The following is a 26,685-nucleotide window of genomic DNA, read 5'->3' as shown; positions in this document are numbered from 1 at the left end:
TCCTCACTCACCGTAGACAAAGGGTGCGAGGCGCGGGAGCAGTTAAGTTAAAGAATAGCGAGGGTTTTATTGCACCACGGGGCAAAACGGGGGAGGATCTTGCAGAGGGTGGAGAGGCAGAAAAAACGGCCGAAAAGCGACGGGCAGTGCGGGGTGTTGAGTGGGAAAATCCGCTGCCTTTTTTCCTGTGCACCCCCACGTGTTCGCTGCGGTAATCGAGAGTGTGGAATATCGGGATTGAGGAGAAGCGGGATAGGAGATAAAGTGGCTACGTGGGAAATAAACCGATTCGTTTTCCCGGTAATTTCATCCCCGTCGAATGGTCGAAACAGCGGCGTATTCCGTGAGAAAAACACCGTTGACCCTTTCTCTTTAACGGATGCGGTACCCCGATTCCGCTATTCCGCAATACCGTCGAAGAAGAAGCTGATAATGAACGAAGGAAGTCAATTGCTTCGAGAGTTCGAATTGGACTGTGGGAAAATAGGTTGTAGGTAAATTGAGGGTGCGACCGATCGACGGAGATTTCTATTAACTAAGGTATAAGGTTTCCGTGCGCGATCGCGGGACACTTTCTTGTTACTTCGTCGAATTGTAATGCGAATGAAAAAAGAAGAGGAAAAAATATGAGGGTTTCGAAAACAGAGATTGGCTTCAAAGCAACGGGGGTGGATATAATAATAATAAAAAATAAGAGAGAAAATGCTTACAAATAATTTCATACCTCTCTCCGAGAAAAGTCAAAATGCCTTTGACTCCAGGCTTCGACCCAGCGGCAGAGGTGAAAACGATACGTAGGTAATATATATATATACATTATGTTACATAAATTTTTAACGGATTTCATCCATATCTTTGTCGAATGAATCTTATTGCGTGATCATCAAAGAAGACATGTTGTAGTCGACGTGCGAAGTGAAAATCAAGAAAAAAAGAAGCAAAAAATGAAGTTTAGTGAAACAAGACGCGGGACGTGTAAGGAACATGGGTGAAGCGAAAGACGCAAGTGCCTGCAGGGTGAATTGATGCGCAGAGATATCTTTCAAGTAGGTATAGTCATATGTATGTTATACGTGACGTAACCGATGAGGAAAGAGAGAGAGAGAGAAAGTGAGAGAGGAATTCTCGATATCCGAAGAAATAGAAAATATGCATTTCCTCATCTATACTTTATCGCAGCCTTATAGCTTTCTCCAGTCTGAAGTTGAAATATTATACCTAGTATAGGTATAGGATACTTACAGTCCTTACAGACGGATTCTACCTCCATCAGCATAGGTATACGATAACAATCCGAGACGTACATTACGCGCAGAGCTTCGTCCCCTCATCTCAAAAATGCCTACCTAGCATATATAATATGTGTCGATGCTCCAAGGAATCGATCAACTACCGAGCGTAATTTTTCCAGGCTCTCTAAATATTGTATCGCGAGTTTCATTAGCGCTTAATTTATTAAAAAATTGTGATGATAGCACAGCAACGTTTTTTTTTTTCTGTTGCTGTCCGTTTTTTTATCAAACAAAACTTTCGTTATAATTTTTCCCAAGCTGCAGCTTCCACGGCGGTTTGATTAGCTTCTCAAGTCAGTCCACGCTATTGCTGCTGGTGCTGCCGCAGCTTTCATCTTGCAATTGGAAGCTCGTCGTCTGCTGGGATCGTTTCCAAGTCCCGAGTAAACATCGTGCAGCGTAGCATGGCGGTATACATGCTCGGTTATTTACGTGGTTCGTCACTACGGAGCGTGAATTGCAACAGTCTGTAAATTCGGCGTCGTGCAGTTTAACCAAAAACTTCTCTGCACACCGCACCACCTGCAGTATAACGAGAGTACTTCGGCAACAGAGATGCATTAGTGCAGCAAGCTCCGACATTTGCAAACGCGTTTCGCAAACCTCGTTGCAGAATTTCGATGGTACTGCTGAACCAGTCCAAGAACATGGATTATTTATATAATCACGAATATCGTAAACCAGAGACGTATTTTTACCAGAAAAAAAAGTGATAAAAAATAAAAGAAATAATAATAAAAAAAAATAAAGAAGAGAAAAATGTGTAAACAGACGGAACGAATAAAGATCTTGTTTGCAGAACGAGGGTTTTCCGCAGTTCTGACGTTTGGTTATATATTTTTCCATATATTTTTCTTGTAGGTTTCATTCGCGGGAATTGGTTATGCCACGAAAATTGAGGAGCTTTTCAAAACACTCAACTTCGCGAGTGTCTGAACGCTGGGTAGAGAAAAAAAGAAAAAACATATATATCGACTGAATATACATCGTGAATAGCTAACCGTCGAATGGTCCAACGCGCATGCGCTGAGCAGTTGTTTTGTCAGGACGGCCAACATTTTTGAGGTTACATACATCGCGGTGACCTGTCATCTGAACTTAAGACGGTTGGTCAACCTGACAAAACATCTGCATTTGCTCTAGAATTTTAGCGCATGCGCGTTGGATCGTTCGACAGTTGGCTACGCACTCTGTGTACACGCGAGAGAGGTTTTACGCCTTTCAACTTAAGAACCTGGGATGATGATAATAAAAGGTCTTGTACATAAAAGGGGTGGGAAAATGTACCGATAATTTTACATACAGTTTCGATAATAACTGTTTCTAATATTTGTACCTACGTTTGCTACAAAAAATTTCACACGGTAAAAACAATTTTTCAGAATTAGGGGAGCTCCGGGAACAGTTCGAGAGTACATATTGCTGATAAAATTCGCGTAGGTAGGTACGTAATATATTTTTCCAATAATCGTTAACCGAGTGGCGCGGCGGCCACTTGAAGTGAAATTGTCGACTGTGTTTGAAAAACAAATTGTTGACGAAAACATTGAACGCGAAGGAATGTAAGGGGCGCGGGGAAGATGGATACAGGAAGAAAAAGAGAGGAAAAATAAAAGGAAGATGAATAAAATAAAACGAACAAACACACACGTACCTGGGAATTGGGGAATGAGAATAAATAGATCAAGATGTTTCATCCCGTATTTCCGTTCAACCAGTCCGACAACTTTCAAATTTGATTCCACACGACGCCGCTGCGACTGCTTATACGACGTGATCGTCACGGGTCCATATAGACTGTGAAACAAGTCTCATCAATTGCGTATAACGCATCATTCAACGGAACGTTAAATCGAAATGCGAGTTTACTGCGTCCATCTAGCGATTAGTTTCTCAAACGCGTAAAACCCGGCGATTGAGTGTCCAGCTGGAGCCGCCTAGAAGGACATCTAGGAGACAGTCTTCGAATCGAGGAAACGGGAGAGTCCGTTTCGCTTTAGCGCGATCACTTTGAAAGAGGCACCACCGCGACTGGATGCTTAATTTCATTAATTAACCCGACGCCTCCGTGGCGAACCGCGACGCAAAGGAGAGCATCCTTTAATTTAGCTTGCAGACGACAGCGAGATGACTCGTCTAATTAACTTTCTGACGTCCAACCACCGCCGGACTAATGCGAAAAAGGGAAAGTCGAGGAAAAAGGTAGGGGGGGGGAAGGCAAAAAATAAAAAAAAAGTGAAAACTAAAAACAAAAACCGCGAACCTCACCACGCAGAGTGTAGGTATCGCCCTCAAAGTATTGATTGGTTTACGAGCGGTTACTTTTGGAATCCGCGCGGCACAAGACGAGAAGGAAGGGTCGGATTATTGGAAAATGCTTTATGAAACGCGTGAGCTGAATTCTCCCAGCGCGTGCCTCTTGCCATAGTGGAAAACCCTGCGTACCAACCCCTGTTGTATATACACGCCATTTCTGTCTGGGAAAAACGCAAACACCACAGTCACGTGTACATCGTCGGTCATAAATCGTCCCGATGTAGGTGTGCTGCTTTATCTTTGCGTATATTTCGGTTTTAGAAGTGAAAACCGAAAACCGAGAACAACTCGGTGATCGAGGGATGAAGCGGAAGGGAAAGAGAGAAGAAAAAGGAGGAATACGGACATCGTTGCATAAATGTTTTTATTTGTTCTTTTTTTTTTTGGTTAAGTCAGTATCAATATCGTTTTGAAACTCTGACCGATCAGATATACGAGTTGACGGTGCAGTGAGTACACATATTGTACGCGAACGACACGAGGATTTTATTATTATATCGATTAGGATAGAACCGTATACATATACGATATCAAAATTCACCTTCTGAATGGGGGATATTGTTTTTTTTTTTTTTTTACTTTTGAAGAAAGGACACCGCTCTCTATGGGGAAAATATATACTTTCTTTGAACCGGCGATGAGGAAAGACGGTCAGTCAATTCATTCGACAAACTTCCACGATGATCTCGTAGAGGGCTCGATGAAAATGATGAGCAAGAAAGATTACCACGTCTCGTTTAATTTGAACTTACGGTTCCACCGGAAATAAATTGATTTTCAATGTTTTACCGTTTACAAACGTATACTTTTTTATAAATAAACGATTATATTTTTCCTAGCTAGTATATTTATTTAGAAAAAAAAAAAATGTATAAATATTTTTGTTTTAAGAATTCGTTTTTTCCTATTTTCCTATCAAAACTTCTTCATTTGGCTCCCAAGTCGCATCAATTTCAGATTTGTCACTCGGCCGCTTCCGAGATCATCGCGAAACTTTGTCGGACAGACCCTTTTCACTGTGATGAAAAGTATCGCGAAAAAACAGTTTTTCCGGCTTGATTTAATTGGATACCGAGAATAACCTTAAAAAAACATGGAAAATATAATTGATTTCCATTCGAGCCGGTAGAATTTTCGGTTCAATGGTGTGATTCCGCGATCCGATCAATGCTTCGACAAAAGGATTGAAATCCCGTAGAAAAAGTCGAAACAAAAGTGAACACCCAGGTCCGAGTTGGTCGGATGCTGCAGAGGCATCATTGAACGGACCGCGTTTACCAGCTCGCAGTTTTCTACGATCGTTAATTCCACTCGCGGATTAAACGATGCGGAATGACGTTCGTGATGGGCTTTGGACTCGGGCTCGGGCTTTTTACGAACCGGCTGGATGCTTCGCTGGCTTCGTCAGCATCCGCACCCAAAATTCTCTCCATCTCTATAAACATACTCGAGCAGAGTGTTGGCACAATTTTTATCCATTTTTCTGTCCTTTTCTTTCTATCATTCTTCAACTTCGCCAGGACGTCGGTATTTCAAAAGTCAATGTCCAACTTATCTGGATTGCGATATATTATAAAAAAAACGTTCAATTTTTCGACCGGCGCAATGAAAAAACTGCTTGGCTCTGGTCTAAAAAGAAGCCTCAAAAACAAATTGAACATACGGGAAAAAAAAGTGAAAAATCATTTTGCAAAAAAAAAAAAAAAAATGCTTCATGGCCCAGATAGATTATTCAAAGCGCATTACAAATAAATGCTGATGCAGAAGGATCACAGCAAAGACTTTACATTTTCATATTTACAATATTACCTCTTTTATATTTTACAAAGAAATGCATTATCTAATTTTTTGCGATCAGCTTTTATATCAGCATTTCAATGTAATACGCTTTAGATCATCGTTTTCAGCCGTAAGGAATGTTTTTTTTAAACGCAAAAGAGATAATACACGTTAAAGGGGGGCTATTATAGATTTTTCACTCTTTTAGAAAGATCGTATTTGCCCACCCGAAAACTGGTGCTGCAGTGTTCGGTATTTTTAAGGCTTATTTATCGATCAGAATAATGTATCTTTTGCATTCACTCGTAGAAGAATTGATTTTTTTTTTACGTGAAGCGCTCTAATGTAGTCAATATCCCCCCCGTAACTTTTAAACCTTCAGGTTTACGAACGAGAACAAAAAGTTCAAAAATAGCTAGAAACGAAGCAGAAACATCGGAAGAGTTATCGGGAAAAATAAATAAATAAATTTTTTCAATGTCGTTGTCCAGGTTCACACAGGTCCTAATTCCTCGGGACTAACAACAAATCCTCCCGCAGCAGCGTCGCAGTATCGATCATGTAAAGCCCAAGGGTGTTATACGTACTGGGAAATGTTTTTTTTCTTTTTTCTTTTCTTTTTTTTTTTGGGCGGGGGGAGGGGGAATTTTTTTTTTATTCTTCATCCCCCTTTCGTCTCACCTTCCGTTTTTTTTTTTCTTTTTTTTTTTTATGTCAACCGTACGACGCGCGCAGGGCGAAGAAGAATTATTCGAACCCCCGCGTTCGGTGAGCCAAAGCAGGTGAACAGAAGCTGAGGCATCACGCAAAAGGTCCTGCAGCGGTGGGTGTCGGTCCGCTAGAATAAATCTGAAGTCCGTTCCTCTTTTTCCACCTTCTACAATCTCCCTCCCTCAATCCCATATCCTTGCGGCAAGGAAGAGAAGAAAAAAAAAAAAACTTTTTTCTTCTGCTACGTTTCACGCCCTGCACGAACGAGGGCTGATGTATGTATAAATCTTATACCTTGAGGTTTTTTTTTTTTTTTTTTATTAGGACGTTAACAACCCGACGATCGATTCTTTGGAGTGCCAAAAAAAAATCGAAAATCCTAGGCAAAACTGTCGCATACGGTTGGCGAATAAACTTTCCGCCATTCGTAGAAGGCGGCTGATGAACCATTATTTATTATATAGAAAAAACAATTGGTTGTTCAATCTGAAAAGAAAATGTGTTTAAGGTGAGCAAAGTTTTACTCGTCTTGAAAAAAAAAGGAATATTAACAAGAAATTCAATTGATTAGAAGCAAAACATATTTTAGGTATATCAAAGTAGATTACCCGGTAACAAATACTTTTGTCGTAATGTGTATTGCGGTTAACGAGTCGTATTGGTGAAACAAAAAACCGATCTATTAACGTTGAACGCGAAGAAGGAGAAATATCTAAGATATCGGTCGAAATTCGATATAAGAATTCGTCCAACTGTATAACGGTAGAAAAGTTTATTATTGCTATCAAGAAATGTTATTAAATTTTTAAATAAAATGTAAACTCCCGAGTATAGAGGGAAAAAAATGTAATACAGATTTAACATCTATTGTGGCGAATACGTGGATAGCACTTTTTTCGAGTCAAATCAACATCAATTGTGGTAGATCTTACTACTCGTTTTGTAACTCTTGTTATCGGTTATGTAAATCTTGCCACAATTGCTGTAGATTTAACTCCAAAAAAGTGCCGCTGTTCATACATTCACCACATGAGATGTAAAATCTGAAATATTTTTCTTTCCGTGTAGGAACTCGAAAAGCAACGAAACAACAAAGAAGAGCGGAAGGACTTTTTCACAGTTATTACCATCATCATCATCATCATCATTATTATTATTATTGTTGTTGTTGTTGTTGTTGTTGTTATTACTATAATATCAGTCTTCTGCTCCGAGTTTGGAATTTCTGAAATCCGTATTAGCAGACAGAATTTCGGGGCTTCGCGGACGCGATCAACTTTTTCTTACCACGCAAAGGGGAAAACAAGAGGATATTTCATTGTTTATTTATTTATTTTTTTTGGGCCACCCCGATACGCACACATACTCACCTTATACGCACACGATATAATACTATATCGACTGCGAAACAGCGGTTAGATGTTGGGACCTATAAAAATGGATGTCAAATCATCTGTAAGGGGAGAGAAGAGCTTCGATCCCCGCCCCCCGCCCCGAAAAAGCTTCGTATATATACATACATATATGTATACAATATACGTATATATTATGTAGGAATAAGATCGAAGTTCGAGATAGTGCAGCAGCCAAAGCCTGACTAAGTTCCCCTTGGGTATTCGGAAACTCGTTTCAGTTGAGCCTGCAGGATATTTCGGGTTCCCATCCCGCAGCCCAAGCCCCCCACCCCCCTTCTGTCATCGATGTGGGAGAATTTTTTGTCCTTTCTTCGCTCTTGCTTTCATTTTTTGTTTTTTTTTTTTAACTTTTTTTTTCCCCCTCTTTCTTTGGGTGGTTTTTTTTTTTCGATTGTATTGTTTTTTTGAAAATTCATTTATTTATTTATTTCTCGTCGCAAAGGGAGTGAAATCTGAACAGACGCTCGATAAACACCGGCTTCCGGATAAGCGAACGGTAGATTCAGGATTTTCGCAACGCGTATTCAGCTCTTTTTATTATCTCCTCGCTTTTGTTCGATTCGCCAATTGTACTTTTAAATGGGGTGAAATCCCCCCCCCTCCTCCGAGAGTTTGTCTTCGATTTTCACCCGAGTTTCGTTTGTCGATTACCATATATATATGTATACGCTGTTCTTGTATTTTTAGTCACGCACGCTGCGCAAAAGTCGATCTCTTCGAAACGATTTGGTATTGCAGGGAAAAAAAATTATGCTTCAATTGTACCTAAGTAAAAATACGAAGGTTTTTGTTCGAAAACTGCGAACATCTTCATTTTGGTAAGAATTCATGTTACCTGTTATTTGTTCTGAAGCGTACCGTAAGTATATTTTTAGTTCAATTAGTTTCCGCCTCACAGCTTGCGTCATTTTGATAAACGAGCAATTTCAATGAACCTCGATGCGAATGTTTCGCGTTTTTCTCAAAGTTTGAAGTTTCAAATTCTTACCCTCCAGGTCTGCACTCGACTCGTTTTATTTTCTCAATAAATTTCCGCTCAATAAATACCGGAGAACAGCGACGAGAGATTGCAGAACCAACCGCAGCCACTGAGCTTACAGTGAGCTTGCAGCCGCTGCCACGATGTAGTCATTATACAGAAATCGTAAATATACGTGGACGAGTTATTACGGGTCTCGTTATTGAGGTGAAGGCGCGGTTAGCTGATGCTGAAACGAGTTACCCTATTGTAGTCCATCCCTTCGCCCTTATTTTTCTTCTTATCATCGCGCAGAATTGCGAGATGTTACAAAATTTCGTACAACCCTTGGTGAAAGTAATTTCTACGCCAAGGTACAATAAAAAAAATTCCGTTCGTTGAAAATTCAGGCAATATACGAAAATCGTTGAAGATCGTAGTATTTTTCAAAAAAAATTACGAATTTCTACGAAAAATTATAACAATCTGAAATTATCTATAAAATATAATTATTATTTTCGATAACGGGTAAAACAGATTTTTTTTTCCTGGCATGAGAAGAAAAAAAAAAAAAAAATACCGGTTTCTACAAAAATTATGAAAGTCCGAAATTTTCTATGAAAAATAACGGCAATTTCGGTCCCGGACAACACGAATTTATTTTTCTCGTATTATTCTAAGAATTTCGTTGAAAAGTGCAACTTTTTATAAACTCCATTAATTTTGATAAAAGAGTGGGAATTTTGCGGAAAAAATTTCGATGATCGATAATTTTAGATTTCAATTTAGATCGATAAGATTACTGATAATTTGGATAGGCAGATGTGAGGCGTGATCGATTACCTTACCTTAGATATTGGCAAAACCGCCTGGATATCGTCCTTCTGGATTTCGAGACGAGCCTGGAGTTTCCTTCGATCGATATTGTGGTGGTGCTGGCTTGACCCAGACGGGGATCCGTCCTCATCTTCTCCCTCGAGCTCGTATCGCACGCTCCAGACAACTCGACCCCCGTCTCTGCTGCCCCCGGCCCCCTCCTCGCTCGCCTCGAGGAGCATGGTTAGGATCTCCTCTGCCGACCTGAAAGAGGAGAGTCGAAATTTGAGGGGCGGATTAACGTCGATGCTCGATTTGATTGAACGCGGAAGGAAAGGGGTGAAACAACGAGTTCGGAAGGGTGGTTGAAAAGAAAAACGGAACAATTTTTAGCAATCTTCTTACGAGACGATCGTAAGTTGAGTAATTGAAAAATGACAAGTTGTGCATAAGTTGAAAATACCGGCATCGAGATGAAAGAACGCTTATAGATATCGACGGTCCGTTTCAAATCGTTTAAAAACGCGGAAAAAGTCTACAAGTATTCGTATTAGGGTGTTTCGAAAAAGGTTTTCACACGATTTTAAGTCGTGTTCTAATGACGATAATAACTATGCTTTGTTACAGATATTTGGAAAGCTTGAACAATGAGCTTCAAGGATTTGTAAGTGAGTTTAAAAAAATATTGAACAATTTACGAGTAAATTAATATTAAAATAGCGACGTGTCAGACTTGACCTAGAGAGCTCATCTTTTGGGAGGATTTTTTTCTGTCAAACACTGACATTTGAAAGCGTGTGAGTGAAAAATAAAGCGGCTTTTTTTTTTTATCGAACCACCCTCATACGTATAAATAGAATAAAATAAGCCTGGATTTTTGTAAAGTAGATTTTTAACGCATTTTCGAATCGATTTGATTATGCGAAATATCGATGTCTAACCTTTTCTTCATCCTTTCAGTAGTTCCTATTTTTGCATTTCTAAAGCGATCTTCGCAGCTTGCGAATTTAATTACACCCACATATTTCTGAGAATCACTTTGTCGTCAAAGTGCATATTGAAATTCTCCCTTATTAGTCTTTCCAGCGAAGTGAAAATGCTGCATTACAGTTCTAGTCGGCAGACTCGCGTTAATCAGCTTTGTTAAATCTCTGCTTACAATAAGCTCTCCGACCGCAGGGAGGGTAAAATGACTATATTTCCAATCCCAGAGCTGCACGCTTAGTGCAGGGTTGGTTTTGAATAAGGTTCGAGGCCATGGAGCTCAAGTGATTCAATTTCACCGTGGGAAATTGAAAAATAGTGTTGTAGAGAGCGAGAAGAGGAGGATGCGGAGAAAGAATGAAGGAAAAAATTCAATGAAACGAAACGGAGGAATAACACTGCACGATTAATGTGTACCGATCATGGGAATTGAAATTTCCCTCGACGCGTTAAGATTATTCAGGTGATTTTAAAGTCCGCGTGCAGATATCAATTTCTCATTATTTTTCAATAAAAATCGAATAAGTTATGGATAAAAATAAAAATTTCTAGTCATTGGTATGGAATTAAAACGAGCCTCCTCGCTGTAACATGAAAATCTAGTACATGTGTCATCCAGCGTATCTTTTTGTATTACGCTCACTCGTGATTTTTATTTTCTTGCACCTATTGGGAAAATTCGACGAGGATGCAATTAGAAAATTATTTCAACCGTTATTGTAGCCATTCCAGACTGAAATTTTCTCTAGTAACTATGAGAAACGGGACGAGGTTGAAGTTCTGAATTTGAAAAGTTGCGAAAGCGCATAATTGCGAATTATTTGGCGGTGAAATTTGAAGTAAAGAAATCAAACATTGCCGTAAGCTCGACGGCTCAAAGTTCCGAAATGCCAGATTCCGTAAAATTCAAGTTACAATAGAGCAAAATTCCGTAAAAATAAAATATACTCACACGGCGTAGTTTAATCAACGAGTGGGTGTAAAAAATCATCGTAAACCGAAAATCGGAATGAACGTAGGAATATCGAAAATCCAAAACAAAGAAAGATGAAACTGGTGAAATTACACCGAGCCAGAAATTCCCAGTTCCGAATATCTTCGACCATTTGAAATTTCTATGCTTGAAATTTTGAAATTTTCTCATTTTCTCTTAAATTCGGAATTTCAACCACCGAACCGTTTCTCGGTGCAGTTAAACCGCGCACCAATAATCCGTGTATCGAGAGAAACCGTTTAGTCTATCCACGCGGACATAGTGGCGAGAGATGAGAGTAGGATAAATCGGATCAGTCAATTAGATAGAGCAGTAAACTTGATAAACACGGGGGTGAAAAATCCCCGCATTTACGGGGAACGATACTCTCGTTACAAGGGATGCGGTTGCGTTTTTCTCTGTTGCCTTGAGCAGTTTACGCGTCCCCGGGTTTCAGGGGCTCGCCAAAAAAAAATATCATATCGAGTAATTTCTTGCACGACCGGAACCGGGGATTTAAATTGAAACGGCATGACGTAGCGCCTCGCATTAAGGCCGCCGACTGCCCGCTGCGAGCCAGAAAAGAGTTTCGGGGGTAGGATAGATGAGAATATAACGTCGCCTTCGATTTTTTACGGACGAATGAAATGGCTGCGGGAGAGACCCACTTTGTTTCGATTTCCCAGCAACCCCGAAAACCCTCTCGAAAGAAGAAAAGGATCTCTCAAAGCCCGTAATGTCCATCTTTTTTTTTTTTTCAAGATCGATAGAAAAGTGGCAAAATTAGGGAGGAACGGTGTTTAAATATTTCAAAATTCCAATTCGCATAAATAGTCAAGTAAGTTGCAGTTTGTCTCTTCCGAATGTTTCGACGGGACAAAATTCCATTCCGGATATATAATGTAATCTGTTTCTTTTTCGCTCTCTCTCTCTCTATCTCTCTCTTTCTCTCTCTTCCAGTTTTCAACTACGTTTTCAAATAACGTGTGAGAATTCTAGGTTTGTATCGTATATTGAAGTACAAAAACGTCTGGAACAAAATCCGAGGACTGGATCGTGAAAATGTCTTTTTATGAAACGATAGTTGAGAAAAAATTACAAAAAAAAACAAAGAAACAAAAAAAAGCTAAGATTTAAACAGTTTCTTGCAACGAAACGGTACGATAGTAATAAAAATTTCATTAAATCATATCATCGAAATGATGATTCACAGGTTTATTCGGAAAAATTATTTCTACTGTTTATTTTTTCTTCTCTATCTTTTTCTCGCAATTTGCAAATTGAAGAAAATGCAGTCACGCGGTTCAGAAGGAAAACCTGATATACACGCCCACGTATGAAAATGGGCGAGCTAACGGCAGCCGGCCGAAGCTTTCAGAATTACGTAATAAAGTAGCGTATACTCGTTTTGAGAATTTGAAATTTAAAACAGATTCGGAAGGATATTCGCCATCGTCTTCGTCGTTGTCAGGGGAAAAAGTTAGGAGACAAGAAAGAGGAAGAGGTACTGTTACGTAAATATATGTATAACGAAAGCGGTGGACTGTTATGAGGAAAAATGTGGTATAAAAAACACATATCCAGAGACAGAGAGAGAGTGAGAGAGTAAGAGAGAGAGAGAGAAAGGGAGGCTCGCAGTATCGGGGAAAAATACCTTTCGTATTTTATGGAACGGAGAATTCGAACCGTTTTCCGATTTGTCTCCGTTTTGACTCAGGGATCGCTTTCAACTACCGTCACTCACGCTTTTATCTCACGCAACCTTCACACACATTTCGCGAAATTTTTGCGAACCTGTAACAGGCCTCCGGGTGTTTGTCTCGGTTCGACGTGCCACGAATATACGCAGTGTACCATGCTTGGGAAAATGAGGCTAATAGGAGCGGAGAAAAGTAAATGAAAAAGCAAAAACATTGCGCGCGTGAAAGGTCGGAGAGAATAAAATACACGCGAGATGATTTTTTTAACTTTTTCGAATAGTTTCATGTAGAACTGAGGAGAGGTTTACTGTGATACGATTTTTACTTTTACTGGCTAATTCTTAAATTTAACGATTCAGAAATTACTAAGATTTACATGTTTTCACAGAATCTATAAAAAAAAAAAGTAATTCGTATCAAAAGCCGTTACACATATGTTACCAAAACTTTTACGTCAATTCCAAAAGTCTTTTTACGCAACTTACTAAATCGAACGAACTTAATATTAATAGATTTTTAGCCATTTTGTGAGGATTTGGAATGATACATCGATAACTGGAAAGCTTTTGTTTATAATTTCAGTAGCCTCTAGTTTTATGTAATTAAACAGATTTTCGCAGATTATCAATATGATAATTTGTTAAATACCCCATGCATGATTTCCTCCAAGGTGGCCAAAAATTTTTGAGAAAAAAATTCCATGACATTTCCAGGTTTTCGAGGACCTAGAACCAAGTTTTCTTTGAAATTTTCCCAATTCTAGTAAGCTACTAGAACGTAAATCGTTTAACTCATTAACTCTATGTTCGGTTGAAATTCAATTTGAATTGAAGGAAAATATGATGTACAAAAAAGTCAGTTTAAACCAACTTGTTTTCTCGGCGAAAAAAGTAAACCTGTTACCTCAAAAAAATCATTTCTAATTTCCCTAATATAAAACTGATATTTTGGGTTTTTTCCATGAACAAATAAAAAATCCGTGTGCAATTCCAGGTTTTCCATAGACCCTTGTAAATTCCTTGACATTTCTAGGTTTTCCAGATTTTCCAGGCGTCTGGCCACCCTGTTTAATCTACCTATATAATTATTTTTGCGATGTTTAATACCGGTAGAAAAAACGGGATCGCATGTGCGGCTACGCAGTTCGTTCCATGGAAAAGGTAGAAGAGTACAAAAGAACTGCGTTTGCCGCAGTAGAGGAAGTGAAAGTAGGGTCAGACGGTGCGGCAGCGAAGGCCGGGTGAAAATAGTCGCAATTCCAAATTGAACGCCATATTCGCCATTCTTTTGTTACAATTTCTTTTTTCCTTTTCCTTTAAATTTTCCTCGCTATCCTTCCCGCCCTTCTCTCTCTCTCTCTCTCTTTGTTTTTTTTTTTATCGCGATCAGCCTCACGCGGAAAAACGGTACGGCGACAAAAACAATGAAAATTGGTGCCTCTCGGTCCATTGTCGGTTCGTTTGAAAAGCACTCACGCGACAAAAACAAGTGGAAAAAAGAAAGGTGCCGGATCTGACGTCTGTTGGCGTATCCTGCTGTTGGTCAGCTAAAAGTCGCTCTTATCCCTAGGGAATAAATAGTCTGGACCGTCGGAGAGGACGATAAGACGGTTTTTCCTCAACGGGAGCAACACGAAACGCCTTTCAGGGCTTAAGAATCGAGGCGAGCGACTCGTTTCGGGATTTATCTGGTGGGAAATTCGAAAAACGAATTACCAAGCCACTAAATAACCAGAAAAAAAAAGAATGATCAACGAAGGGTCGATAATTAGAGATCAAAAATGATTCAGGTACACTGTTAATCGGTCTAAATTCGGATGAAAATTTGATCGTAATGACCAAAATTTGGTCGTGGTAACGAAATTTCAGTATTAATATGCGATATCAGATCTACAAAGTGAAAACAGTTTGTAAAGATTGAAATATGATTGTTCAATTGTTGTAACTGAAAGAATTATCGTTTGATTGTAATTAAAGCTACGTGAGCCAAGTGCCACATCGATAATAAACAATAGTGAATTATTTTCCAAGCTTTGTGAAAACAACTTTTTCGACGCTCGAGTGACACTCGATTTTTAAAAACAGTGACTCTCCATCATCCTTTGGTTTTATGAATTATCCTTGTTATATCTTGAGTCTTAAATATTTGCTGCGAGAAGAATACGGCGAGCTGATGAGTAAAGTCGCTCAGTTAAAAGCACAGAAACAGAGCTTTTCCCCGAGAGTGATGGAGCGAATTCTTCACAGCCGTAGTATGGCGTGTTTCTGCTCTGTTATTTTACGAGGCTGAACACGAATTGTGTAAAAAATAATTTCAAACAATTACGATTACAGATTAGACTTGAAGGCGGGTTTAAGTTCTCAAATTTTCAGTTACACAAAATTCATTCTCGATATACCCGCCGAGCAGAGTCGCCGGTATAATTAATCCTCGTTACCACAGCGCAAGATAGACACTTTCTGCACCTATGATTGTGAAACAAAGCTCGGTACACCCGGTGCTCGTTATCAAAGTTCTGGCATCTCTCCTGACGAGGCCAACGCGCTGTTTATACAGCATGATTAAGGTGGTGGCCAGATCTCGCTGTACCGGAAGTCCGTTCTGGCCGCTGAACAGACCGCTGACAGCGCTGCCGAAATTTGTCATAGAGGACAACGTTATCTCTGTATTTCTATTTACACGTCGAGGTTTGAAATTTTCTTCGGAACGTCGTTAACCCGTTGATTCACGTGTTATTGTGCTGAGTCAACTTTTATAAAAATAGTACTTTATGGGTTTTGGGAACGCTGGTTACGAGTCTGAAATCAGATTTAAAAAATTTAAGATGGCGGATCCAATAAGGTGGAAGAAAATTTCAAATTTTATCGAATATGGTTGAAAAAATTGGATTCGCAGTGCTGAATTTTCAATATCTGATTTTAGATGCGTATTCAGCGGTCACAAAAATTTCTGTTCGGTTTTTTTCTTCGGAATCGATCAAATTTGAAATTTTCACCAGCCGTATTAGATCCACCGTGTTAAAATTTTGAAATCCGATTTCAGATTCGTAATCAGCGAGTCCATATGTGTGATAACTTCCTTGGAAATGGATTGTTCCTTCAATATTCACAATTTTATACCTATTAGTAGGTATACTGTTAGAAATAGGCAAAAAACTGCAATGAAAATCTCTCTAAATACACAAAAAAAAAAAAACGGGTATAAAATAGTTGGTAAAAATTATGTACTTATCACTACGACTCGAAGGGTTAAATCCCCACAGAGCGAAAGAGGAATGGCTAAAGGCAGTCAGTCAGGTCGGGTGTCAGGGGTGCATCACGAGGACGAGTTGGGGGATCAAATCACGGTAAAAGCTGTGCTTTTTATCTACAGTATCGCGGAATGTCTGGGTGTCAAGGAGCATCTACAATCATTCGGAAGTCAGAAAAGAGAAGCGCTGAGGAATGACGGTTGGCTTCTTTCTTCTTTTCTTTTTCCATTTTGTTTTTCTCGTCACTTTTTCTTTCTGCCTCTTCTACCAACATTCATTGTCGGTATTTTTACCTCGTGACACGGATTCTTTTATCATTCATTTTATGCACGAACCGCGGATACATCAGGCATATATTACTGAAGTACAGTGAAAAAAATATTCATACATGATTAAAGAGAGCATGATGAGAAAAAAAAACCATTCAACCGAAGTCAAAGTAAAACGCGATGCAGAAGTTGAATTTATGTGACAAGGATATATCCAGGTTTTTTTTTATTTTTTTTTTTAAATGTACACAATATACTAACTGAAAAACGTCGAGGAAAAAATTTGAGTTATTTTAGTAGCTGAAATTATCATTTCTGTTTTCAATTATACAAACGTTAATAATCGTTAAACAATCGAAATGATAGTTGATCTGAAACTCTTTTTCACGCTTCTGCGGATATCTACCGATTTCATTAGACTTCGATAACAATTTTTGAAATTCAATGCAATTATCATTTTCCTCCTCTGTTTATCGTGCAAGAAAACTCATCACTTTGGAAATCGAAGGCGAGAAATTTCAGGCCGTGAAATTGCATGAGGACAAAGTTAGTAACTTTACAGTAACGATGCTTGTTTAGAAGAAATCGCGTCACTTTGCACATTTAGGATTATTTGAAATTAAGTAAACCATGATAAATAAAACATACTCATATTATATATATATTTCTAAAAGTTTACTCCTTGAAAGTCACTCAGAAATTGACCCAATAATAATTTTTTCCCCTGACATTTTGTCACAATTGCACCGTTTGAACTTGTAAGGTTTGTTTTGAAATTTTAAATAAAAAATTTTTTCCCCACATGCTATGGTGAAAAGTTACCATAATTACATACTGAGTGGAACAGTTCAGAAAATCAGAACACCTTACACTATAACAAATTTGAAGTAATATGAACGTACTGTACATTTTCGATATGAAATTTTTCCCAATTTTTCTCTCTTGCCAATAAAGTTCACGGAGTTGAATTACAGCAACAAATTATTTCCACCTCATTTAACAGATAACCAGATAAAACCTCGGTACTTCGTACCTGATATTAAAAATAAGACAAAATGTAAAATCTCCGGTTGAAAAACTTGAGTAGCGGAATTGAGTTGCGTGAAAATGAGATGATATTATACCTGAATTAATATTATGTTCCTTGAGTAAAAACTTTACCGCTCTATCACAACGCTGCTGACCAGCCATGCACACCCGCGCTTCACAATCGATCACAATTTTTTACCGTATCGTTGAAGTATTAACGCCTTAACGACGTATCGAATATAATCAGCAAGCGATTCCAACCGGTTATCCGATTTCCGTTTCTTCTGATTTTATTCCACCCTATTTTTCACCCTTTAGCATTGTGTCGGAAACTGCGTTCCGCAGGCTTCGGAAAAACTTGCGAAGTTTGCTGCGGGTCAAGGGGTGAATTTTCGAGCAAACGTGCGGTGAGAGACGTGGCCGCAATCGACTTTTCGCGGTCAGTGGAAAGGGGATCAATGTTTGCCGATTTGTCCATAGCAATTTTCTCCCCTACGGTGTTTGTACGTAATGTGTATACGTATACATGTATATATGTACGTAAGTGTGCTTTGTTTATGTTGTATAACCAGGAATAAAAAACGAACGTGTTTCCTTAATGTTTGCACTTTCCCGAATGGTGGAGGATTCCATCGTTTCGAGTGTTCGCCGATCGATGCAGTTACGTATGGATAAATCGAAAATATGTGGTGTGAGTTCTCGAAATCGAATGTTTCCCACGATCGCAAGATACATTGGTTTTTTTTTTTTTCATTTCCAGATTCGTCCTTACAGTTAAAGGAATACACAAGTATCCAGGGTCCGTTCAGAATGGGGTCGGGTTGAAGTTCCGAAAGCGACTAATTCTGAATTATATGGTGGCGAAACGTCAAGTCAAGAAATCAAACTTTAACGATACGACAATGTTTCGAATGGTCGGAAACCCGACGGCTCAAAGTTCCGAAAATTCAAGTTACGATAGAGCAATGTTAAAAAAAAATAAAGTTTTGATAGAGTAAAATTCCCAAAGTTAAAATATACTCACGTAGCGTAGTTTATTCAATGAGCGGGCGTAAAGAATAAGAAAAATCAGAATGACCAGTATTCCGAACGTGAAAATATCGAAAATCCGAAGAACTGAAAATTTTCTCATTTTCGCACTTTCGAAATTTTTAAGTTTCGTTGAAGTATGATTTCCTTACTTTAAGTTTCGCCACCAAAAAATATGAAATGCGGCGCTTTCGGAACTTTTCAAATTCAGAATTTCATTCTTGTCCCGTTCAGAATTACGTCTGTTATCAGGATTCATACGCTTTTTGGAATATGAAATTCCCTGACTTTTCCAGTAACTGTTCAAGAAATATGTCGCTGAGCGGTAAAAATTTGTTTTTTTTTTTACATATTAATACTAATACCTTTAAAATTACTTAGTAAGTATCTTACTGTCTGATTATCAATTTACAAACAACAGCCTGCGATTTTTCGCAAGAAAACAACGAAAGAAAGTTTCGTATCAAGTAATACATTTTCAGACATGTAATCAATCGTGTGTTCATCGGTTCCAAATGATGATGATAGGTCGAAAAATTATCTTTATACAAATCTGACCTCATCATCTAGATATAACGTAGCCATAAGCTGATCGGAAATCTATAAAAAAAATTCTGAACCGATATTACGATAATCATAGCACGCGATTCGGAATCAAAATATCTACCCAGCTGTCGTCGTTGAACATAAACGGATAAATCACGATTGCCGGTGATTACCGTCGTTGACGTGTCCGAGAATTTATAGGGAGGAGTATAAAAGAAGAGAAAAATCTAGCGGCGGGTATATTCGCCACCTCTAGTGAGCGCTTGATTGATTATGTGGAAAAGGACGGGAGCTGGAGGAAAGGAAAATTGCTTGAAAAACTGACACGGATTAAGCTGGGTTATAACAGTGGGTGAAAGTGCAGAGAAACTTGCACGCAGCTAAGGGAAAGCGACGTGAATGATATAGAATTAGTTTCTTGGATTTACTTCGACGTTTCACTGAGAGAAATTTTTAGTTCCGGTTACCGCTCTGTCCCTTAACTATTTTCATTTTTTGCCACAATCAAAAAATATAGTTCTAGATAGAAAATGAAAATTAGTTTTCTAGCTGTTACCGCAAAGTCTATTATCCGTTACTATTCTTTCTCATTACGATCACTGTCGCTATTTTTTCTTGTAACTATTGCGAAAATTTAATGCTCGCGCAACAATAAATAGACGTTAAAGCTTTGTTTAACTAAAAAAGTAGAGTAAACCGAAGAAACTGATATATGTTCATAAGAATTTTAAACCATTATAAATTTGCAAAAAAAAAACCCTAGTCATTCCAAAGTTTAAGCATTTCTTTTGCCTGAAAATGAGTAATAAAAAAAAAAAAAATTGAGAATTTTCCATAGGATACAATGAAAATGATAGAAAGAAGGTAAAAACAAAGTGTGCCACTATAGTGACTTCTGTGACTGAAAGGATTAAGTTAATAACGATAATTTCACGGTATGTGTTTCGGCATAAAATCGTTATTTCGCAACGATCTTGAAGAAACCAAGATTTTGCAATTTGAGTGTGTTTTGTTTTATTACAGTTTACGGAATTTCAGAAAATTCCCAAATCGCAAAACAATTGTATTCCCTCAGCATGAATCGTTACGATAACGTTACTAACTTCAATGTGAGTCGAAGATTAATTCGATTCTCCGAATTTCCGTCCGCCATAAAGCTAACATATTTCCCAACCATATGCATATATGTATGTAGAAAGCTAAAAAGGTCGAAAACGGTATAAAACACGTTATTGTTGTTGTTGTTATTGTCGTTGTTGATTCGGTATGTCCACATTGAGGTAACTAGCTTAATTACCACCAGTACGAGCATCTGTTTTTTACCCTCGGTGTTCACGTACACAGTTTCAAAACATCCGGCGCGTTATATCCGGGAAAAAAACCAGTCGCCGGTTTCCGCGATACTCGCGGGCTGCTAATTCATTTCGCTAATGTTTTCCACGAGAGGCTGATTGCGATTCGGTCGAGGGTGGACGGTTTGCGCCGCAGCCACGTGGCCTGTTCTTGGGATATTCACTCGTCAATTACACCCGATGGGTTGGATTAAATTTCTCTCTGCGGATTATAATCTCTATACCCTAACGACGTTCCGCCATTTTAATATCTAACGAGTGCACGATACTCAATCGCGTGTAAAATCCAACGTTATCAACGTGTTATATGCGGGTATATGTCGGTTATGCTTGTGCGGAAAAATTGTATCGCATGTAAATGTAACCGTGTCAACTGCGTTGTTCATTGAGCGGGAATGATTGGAAGCGCGATGTGAAAAGTTACACGCTGGAAAAATTTACTTTTGTGAATTATTCCTCAATTTCCATAATGATCAATCTCCCTTTGACTGCACGTATAATCGTATAATATAGTTACCGAGATATTCTGCCTGTACGTTACACTGCAAGAGTTTGTTAATCTCCATGTAAAGCAGCGCTGTCGAGACGCGGATTGAACCGAGATTATTTTTTCTTTCCATTTGACAAAAGGTCAATAATCGTTAATCAAGGTTAGGTTGTTTATTGAAATTTTTTTTTTTTTACCTTGAATTTACGAATTGCGAAAAACAATATATATCTGTCATACTTTGTTATTCTTCTTTTGTTTTAGCTCGAATAACGAATTAGGAATTTCATAAACCTTAACAATATCGCGCGGTTCAACTTTAGGGTGCATCATTCCGAAGTATATTTTTTATGAGAGAATCTATTTGAGCAGGCACCGAGACCTTCGTAGTAAAAATGAGATTCGAAAAAAACGCGCAAACAAGAGAAACAAAAAAAAAAAATAATAATAAAATAAAATAAATAAACAAATACCATTTCGTTTAGCTTAATTGACTATGAAAGGCATTGAATTTCTCATTCAAAGAGAACCGTGGAATCGGTTTGTATCGATCGCGAGGTAAGGTGCGACGCATCGGCGAGCTCAACATACAAAAGCAATTTGGATCCGCGTGCCGAGAGTAGAGAGACAATATAAATAACTAGAAGATGTACCATTTCTCACCGTGGTCGTATACCTTGCTCCCCGTCTCTTCGTCACTGCAAGGTAGAGGTGGATCAGGTTCCGCTCTGGTAACGCGATCTCACCCCCACCCCTTCTTTATCCCGAACTCGAAGCGAGTAAGGAGCGTGACGCGGGAGGTTGACAAATTTCGCGAATTTGCCCAATGAAAAGGTCGATCGTTTCTCCCGGTGCGCCAGATTCTATAACAGAGTAGTCCGGCAGGTCTGCGGTCGTAAAATAGCTGAGCCATAGATCCCCGACGTTCGTGAACGCGCATGACACTTGCTCCGTGTCACGGTTTTGAAGAAGATCCCTCTTTGAGCTCAGGTAGAACGGAAGAGAGGGAAGATACACGCACCGCACACACACCGAAACCACTCGAGGCTCGTTGTCAGCGAATGAAGAGGATTGATAAGTTGAGCCGAACGTTGATCGTAAAACTGATCCACCGTAGGACGTATAGATCCTCCCTTCAACTCGACGTGTAAAATGGGTCAACGGAAGAAGACCCATCGAGGACCTCACGGAGCCTACCCAGGAACAGGTTAATTATTCATTCGACCTGAGCAGCGTGACACGTACGGTGAAAAATGTAAGGCCGACGAGTTGTTCCGATTCATGTACCCACGTAGAAAAATCCACGCTTGGTAATCGGGTCAGATTTTTACGTGGAAATCTAGCCTTGGCTCAACTCAACCCAACGTAACGCGTATCCTTACCGTGGAGCAGTTTCGAGATCGGAAGATGCTTTAAATAAACCATCACCAGGGTAATGCGATTCCGTGAAGAAGACGTAGTCGAGGTATGTGAGGAATATGAGATGATGGTGCATCGCGGCGACGTGTTACCTCGTACCTTCGCACTACCTGGTCGCGAAAGACATCCACCTCAACCGAGGTTCGTGTTCCTACCAAACTTCAAAAGGAACTTCCTTGCAAAAGGAACTACTTCGGAATCATTCCAAAGTTGCGGATCTTTTTCAATAATTCGGTACGAACGCAAACATAATGTTTTCTATGTGTTCAGTTCAACCTACCAAATCACAACGTCCACCTCTATGCTCAATTTTCTAATACATATTAAGCTTGGATGTCTGTTCATGGAAGTCAACGTGGGACGATATTGACCATACTTCAAGTAAGTCAAATTCAATCCTGGTCATTCGTTGTAAATTTTTCCAACTAATAAACTCTCAGGTCGGAATGAACCTTGGCTTTTGTTAAGTGACAATCGAACACCGAACGCGATATTTCCAACGTTGCCGAAGAGCCCAGACAGCTCGGTTGTTGGACAGAGTTTCAGAAAGCCCGAGAACTGTCTCGTCCTTGTGAAGAACGGTGACCTCGTCGGGAGCAAAGTAATTACGGTAACATGACTGGTGATCCGTAGTATATTTTCTCATCTGTCAGACAGAGAGAGAGAGAGAGAGAGCTCATACCGCGGGGTCTCTCAGGGTTTTAATTGACGTGTGAAACCAGGGTTAAGATGGATTCGGTTCGGGCCAGAGCGACGTTTCATTAGGATTTCTGTCAGGCAAGGAGAGAGAGAGAAAGAGAGCAAGCTTCTACTCGCGCAATGCGACGTCGTCGCTTCTACGTAGGTAGGTACGTATATACATGGCGATGTGGAAAATGGAACGGGGGTTTGATATTCGCTTGTATCTACTCTACAGTCTGAAGGTAGCGCCGATGCCCGTCGACTATCAATGCTCGAGGATGTGGAAAAGGGATATTCCCGGAGACCTGAGTCTCTGGCATCTCGGTACAGATACCCGAAACGCAATAGGTGTACGGGTTCGTGACTCCGAGTGTTTTGCATACCTATCTCTGTTGCACACGACGACGTCTGATGGGAAAACACATCCATTGGTATTCCCCGTGGGTCCTGAGAGCATCGCCCGCGGGTGTCAACTGGCGAAATAGTCAAAGACCGTGAGAGCGGGAAACGAGCGATGGAACGGGCATCCTGTAAAAACCGAAACTGCCACCTTGACACCCGGTGATAACTATCTCGGATTTTTTCACAAAATATTGAAAACTACGTTAGCATACGAACGATGGGTGAAAAGATTTATCAGTGGGTAAGTTTTACTCTTTTATTTCTTACTCTTGTGGAGGATGCTATCCCGGATGGTTTCGTTAGACGAAATATATGTCCCGCACCATAGATTTAAATCGGACGAAGCAATCGCACTCCCTTCTCCCAAAGAAATTGATATGTATTTCTTATCACTGTACCTACTTGACATTTTTACTTCTCATTGCCTTTGAATTTATCATGCCGGTGCACGCGCTGCATTAACGAGTCACGATGTCAGTTTTCGTTATTAAGCCAACGGCACAAAGACGCGTCACGCGACCGGAATGATATTTCTACGGGAGAACAAGTTTCGAACAACGAACGATGACTATAAATTTTAGTAGACGCGCAGATTGGTGTACATATTGTACGGTACAAAAGTTTGCTTCAGTGGGTAAATTATACTTCTATTATTCAAGTTAATGTTACTTACTTATATATGTACAGTGTATGCCGATGAGCAAAGCTAACGGTGATTGTAATTAAAATTAATTTATAACCTGTATATATTGTACATGTATATATATATATTAAATGAAAAATAAAACAAAAAGCCAGCGAAAAGTTTACGGGACTTATCAAATAATTAAAACCCCCGTCATCTCAGGCTAATCAAAACTTTTTATTGCCGTAAAATCTGGCTATGTCACGTGCAGTTTAGATCGTTGCGAAAATGATATTTTCTTCATCCATTTTTCGTTCGGCACTCGGTGTTCGCTTGGAAAATAGGTGGTTGGGGGGAGGGTGCGTGGAGAAAAAGTAAAGAAAAACAATAGCTAATTTGTTGGAAATCATCGTAAAAACAGGTCGCAAACCGACCGGCATACAATGGAAGGAAGTTTTTTCATTTCAGAAACTTTGGCCATGCCTCAGTCTGAGCAAGGGGCTTGGAGGTTGAGGCGGGTGTAAGAAATAACCCGGCGCTTAGGTAGATGTATAAACTCTCATAGAGTTAAATGCTATCAATTTGAAACTTGGGGAGAGTGTTGCTCGCCTTGCTTGAAAGGGAGAAATACGGAGAGAAGGGGGGGAGAGAGAGAGAGAGAGAGAGAGAGGAACTGGCGAATCTCCGGTCTGATTACCGGCATTAAGAATAAATTGAGAAATACAATATTAAGTTTTATCTCACGGAGGGACGAGACGACGCTCGCATGTTACATTAGCGCAGAAGGAAAGTAAAGGAAAGGAAAGGTGAAGAGTAGGTTCTGAAGACCCCCTTTCACCCCGCCCCCCGCCGGGGTTTTCCGGCAGCGTGTTATTTCCTCTATCCTTCGTGGATTTTTTTTCTTTCTTTCTCTCCGTATAATTTAACCTCGTTTTATATCCTTACATATTTTATCTCCCGTCCCTACATTACGTAACGTGTACCTGCTGTGTTTCACTTGTGAAATATTCAAAAAAATAAATTTTTTCTTCCTTTCCTGCAAGTATACCATACACGCGTAGATTTATTTTTCCGAACATACTCTATTTTTCACGTGGAATTTTTCTTTCGTACGAACGCTTTGCTATTTTATTTTTATAGTATTTTTTTATTTTTTTTTTATTTTTCCATTTTCATGTCACAGACGACGTTTTTGTTGTGGGTTGTTTTTTTTTTTTGTTTTTTTCTTCTTCACTCTTCTTTTTTCTCTCATCACTTTGCTTATATTACGCGAGAAAGAAACTTCTTTTTCACGTGCGACTATGTCAGCAAAGAAGACGCTCCCTCGTCGGGTAATTGAGACGGTGCAGGGGAAATTGAAAAAGGAAACTTTCGACCGCTTTAGACGGAGAAAATATAAAATATTCAGAGGGTTGGATAGGGTCAGAGTTTATATTCGTATAAATTAACGAAGTGAATTCATCGACGATTATTCCCCGAGTAGTTACTGGATGATAATTTACAGTCTATTGAACAGGAAGAGAACCTGGCGGCAGAACCGAGTTGCGAGACAGAAAGAGAGAGAGAGAGAGAGAAAGACGGAGAGCGATATGAATCGAATCAACGTTTCGATAAATACTTGAGAGTGATTTAATACCATACCTGTATATTTCTTGTTTCATTTTCGTTCATTTAATTCGGCTGAGTCGGCCGCCGCGTTTCTGTGAGCGGAAATTTCTTAATACGAGACGCTAGCTGATTGTGGTTCGTTCTGCAGGATTATAAACTAGAAGAGAGGGGTAAAAGAAAAATGAAGAAGCTTAAATAATCATCCCGTTCAAAGAGAAAGAATATTTCAATTTCCGGTCGGTGTTGTTGATCCGTTGAAACTTGAAAAATTCATATGCGATAATTATCCAACATACAACACGTCGCGGTTGGAATATACAATTGTTTGTTATTCATCGCCGGTTTACACGTTCCGCGATTAACTCAGGACTGAACTGGCCATACTTAGGCATAATTAAATAACTCGCTAGTGCTGCTACCGGGTATCCCAGCAAACTTATCGTCAATTAGTTGTGGCTTATTCGCGACTATTGTAGGAGGACCGTGTCAAGGGATCCGAGTAATTATTTCGACCGGCGATGAGGGAGAGGGGCGGGAAATTTTCCGCCGAGCTTAGATGATCATGTAATTTTTATTTATCATTCGTTCGCGAGAAAATTAAATTGTACAGTTGGCAATCGGAGACAGCGTTTACTCTCCAAGGGCGAAGAAAGAGCGTTGTCAATATATTACACTCGAGCTTTGTTCTAAATTGAAACATAGTCTACCGAATCTCTCTTTCTCTCTTTCTCCCTTTCTCTGGAAGAGAGGAAATTCTCAGCACGTAACGGTTGTATAAGGAATGGGTTTGGTCCAGGAAACTACAAGCTGCGTCGTTCCGTTGAAAATAGTAAAGTAAATACCGCAACGTCCGCCGTACGGAGAGTGTGGCTCTCATACATCTGTGCAACTGAAACTCCGAGTAAATATGTACCGAAGGTAAGAAAATAAAAAAAGGAAATAAAATAAATAAATGTACATACATATATGAAATAGAACAACGCAAGAATCTCTGTGATGATGTTGCGAAGCAATTGTTACATGTATTTCAGTAACGTCGAATCG

At 39.4% G+C, this 26,685-nt stretch overlaps 1 protein-coding gene across 2 annotated transcripts in view; it reads right to left on the bottom strand.

Moving 5' to 3' along the window:
* Nucleotides 1-26,685, bottom strand: part of LOC124179702 (transmembrane protein 132C) — a 195,604-nt gene that overhangs the window by 29,496 nt on the left and 139,423 nt on the right. For both annotated transcript variants that reach the window (XM_046564375.1, XM_046564376.1), the window contains exon 4: nucleotides 9,320-9,551. In XM_046564375.1, coding sequence (XP_046420331.1) covers nucleotides 9,320-9,551 — 232 coding nt within the window. The remainder of the gene's footprint in view (nucleotides 1-9,319; nucleotides 9,552-26,685) is intronic.

Source organism: Neodiprion fabricii, chromosome 4, assembly GCF_021155785.1.
Source record: "Neodiprion fabricii isolate iyNeoFabr1 chromosome 4, iyNeoFabr1.1, whole genome shotgun sequence".
NCBI classification, from domain to species: domain Eukaryota; kingdom Metazoa; phylum Arthropoda; class Insecta; order Hymenoptera; family Diprionidae; genus Neodiprion; species Neodiprion fabricii.
The sequence above is the reverse complement of the archived record's forward strand: the minus strand, read 5'-3'. Positions and strand labels throughout refer to the sequence as shown.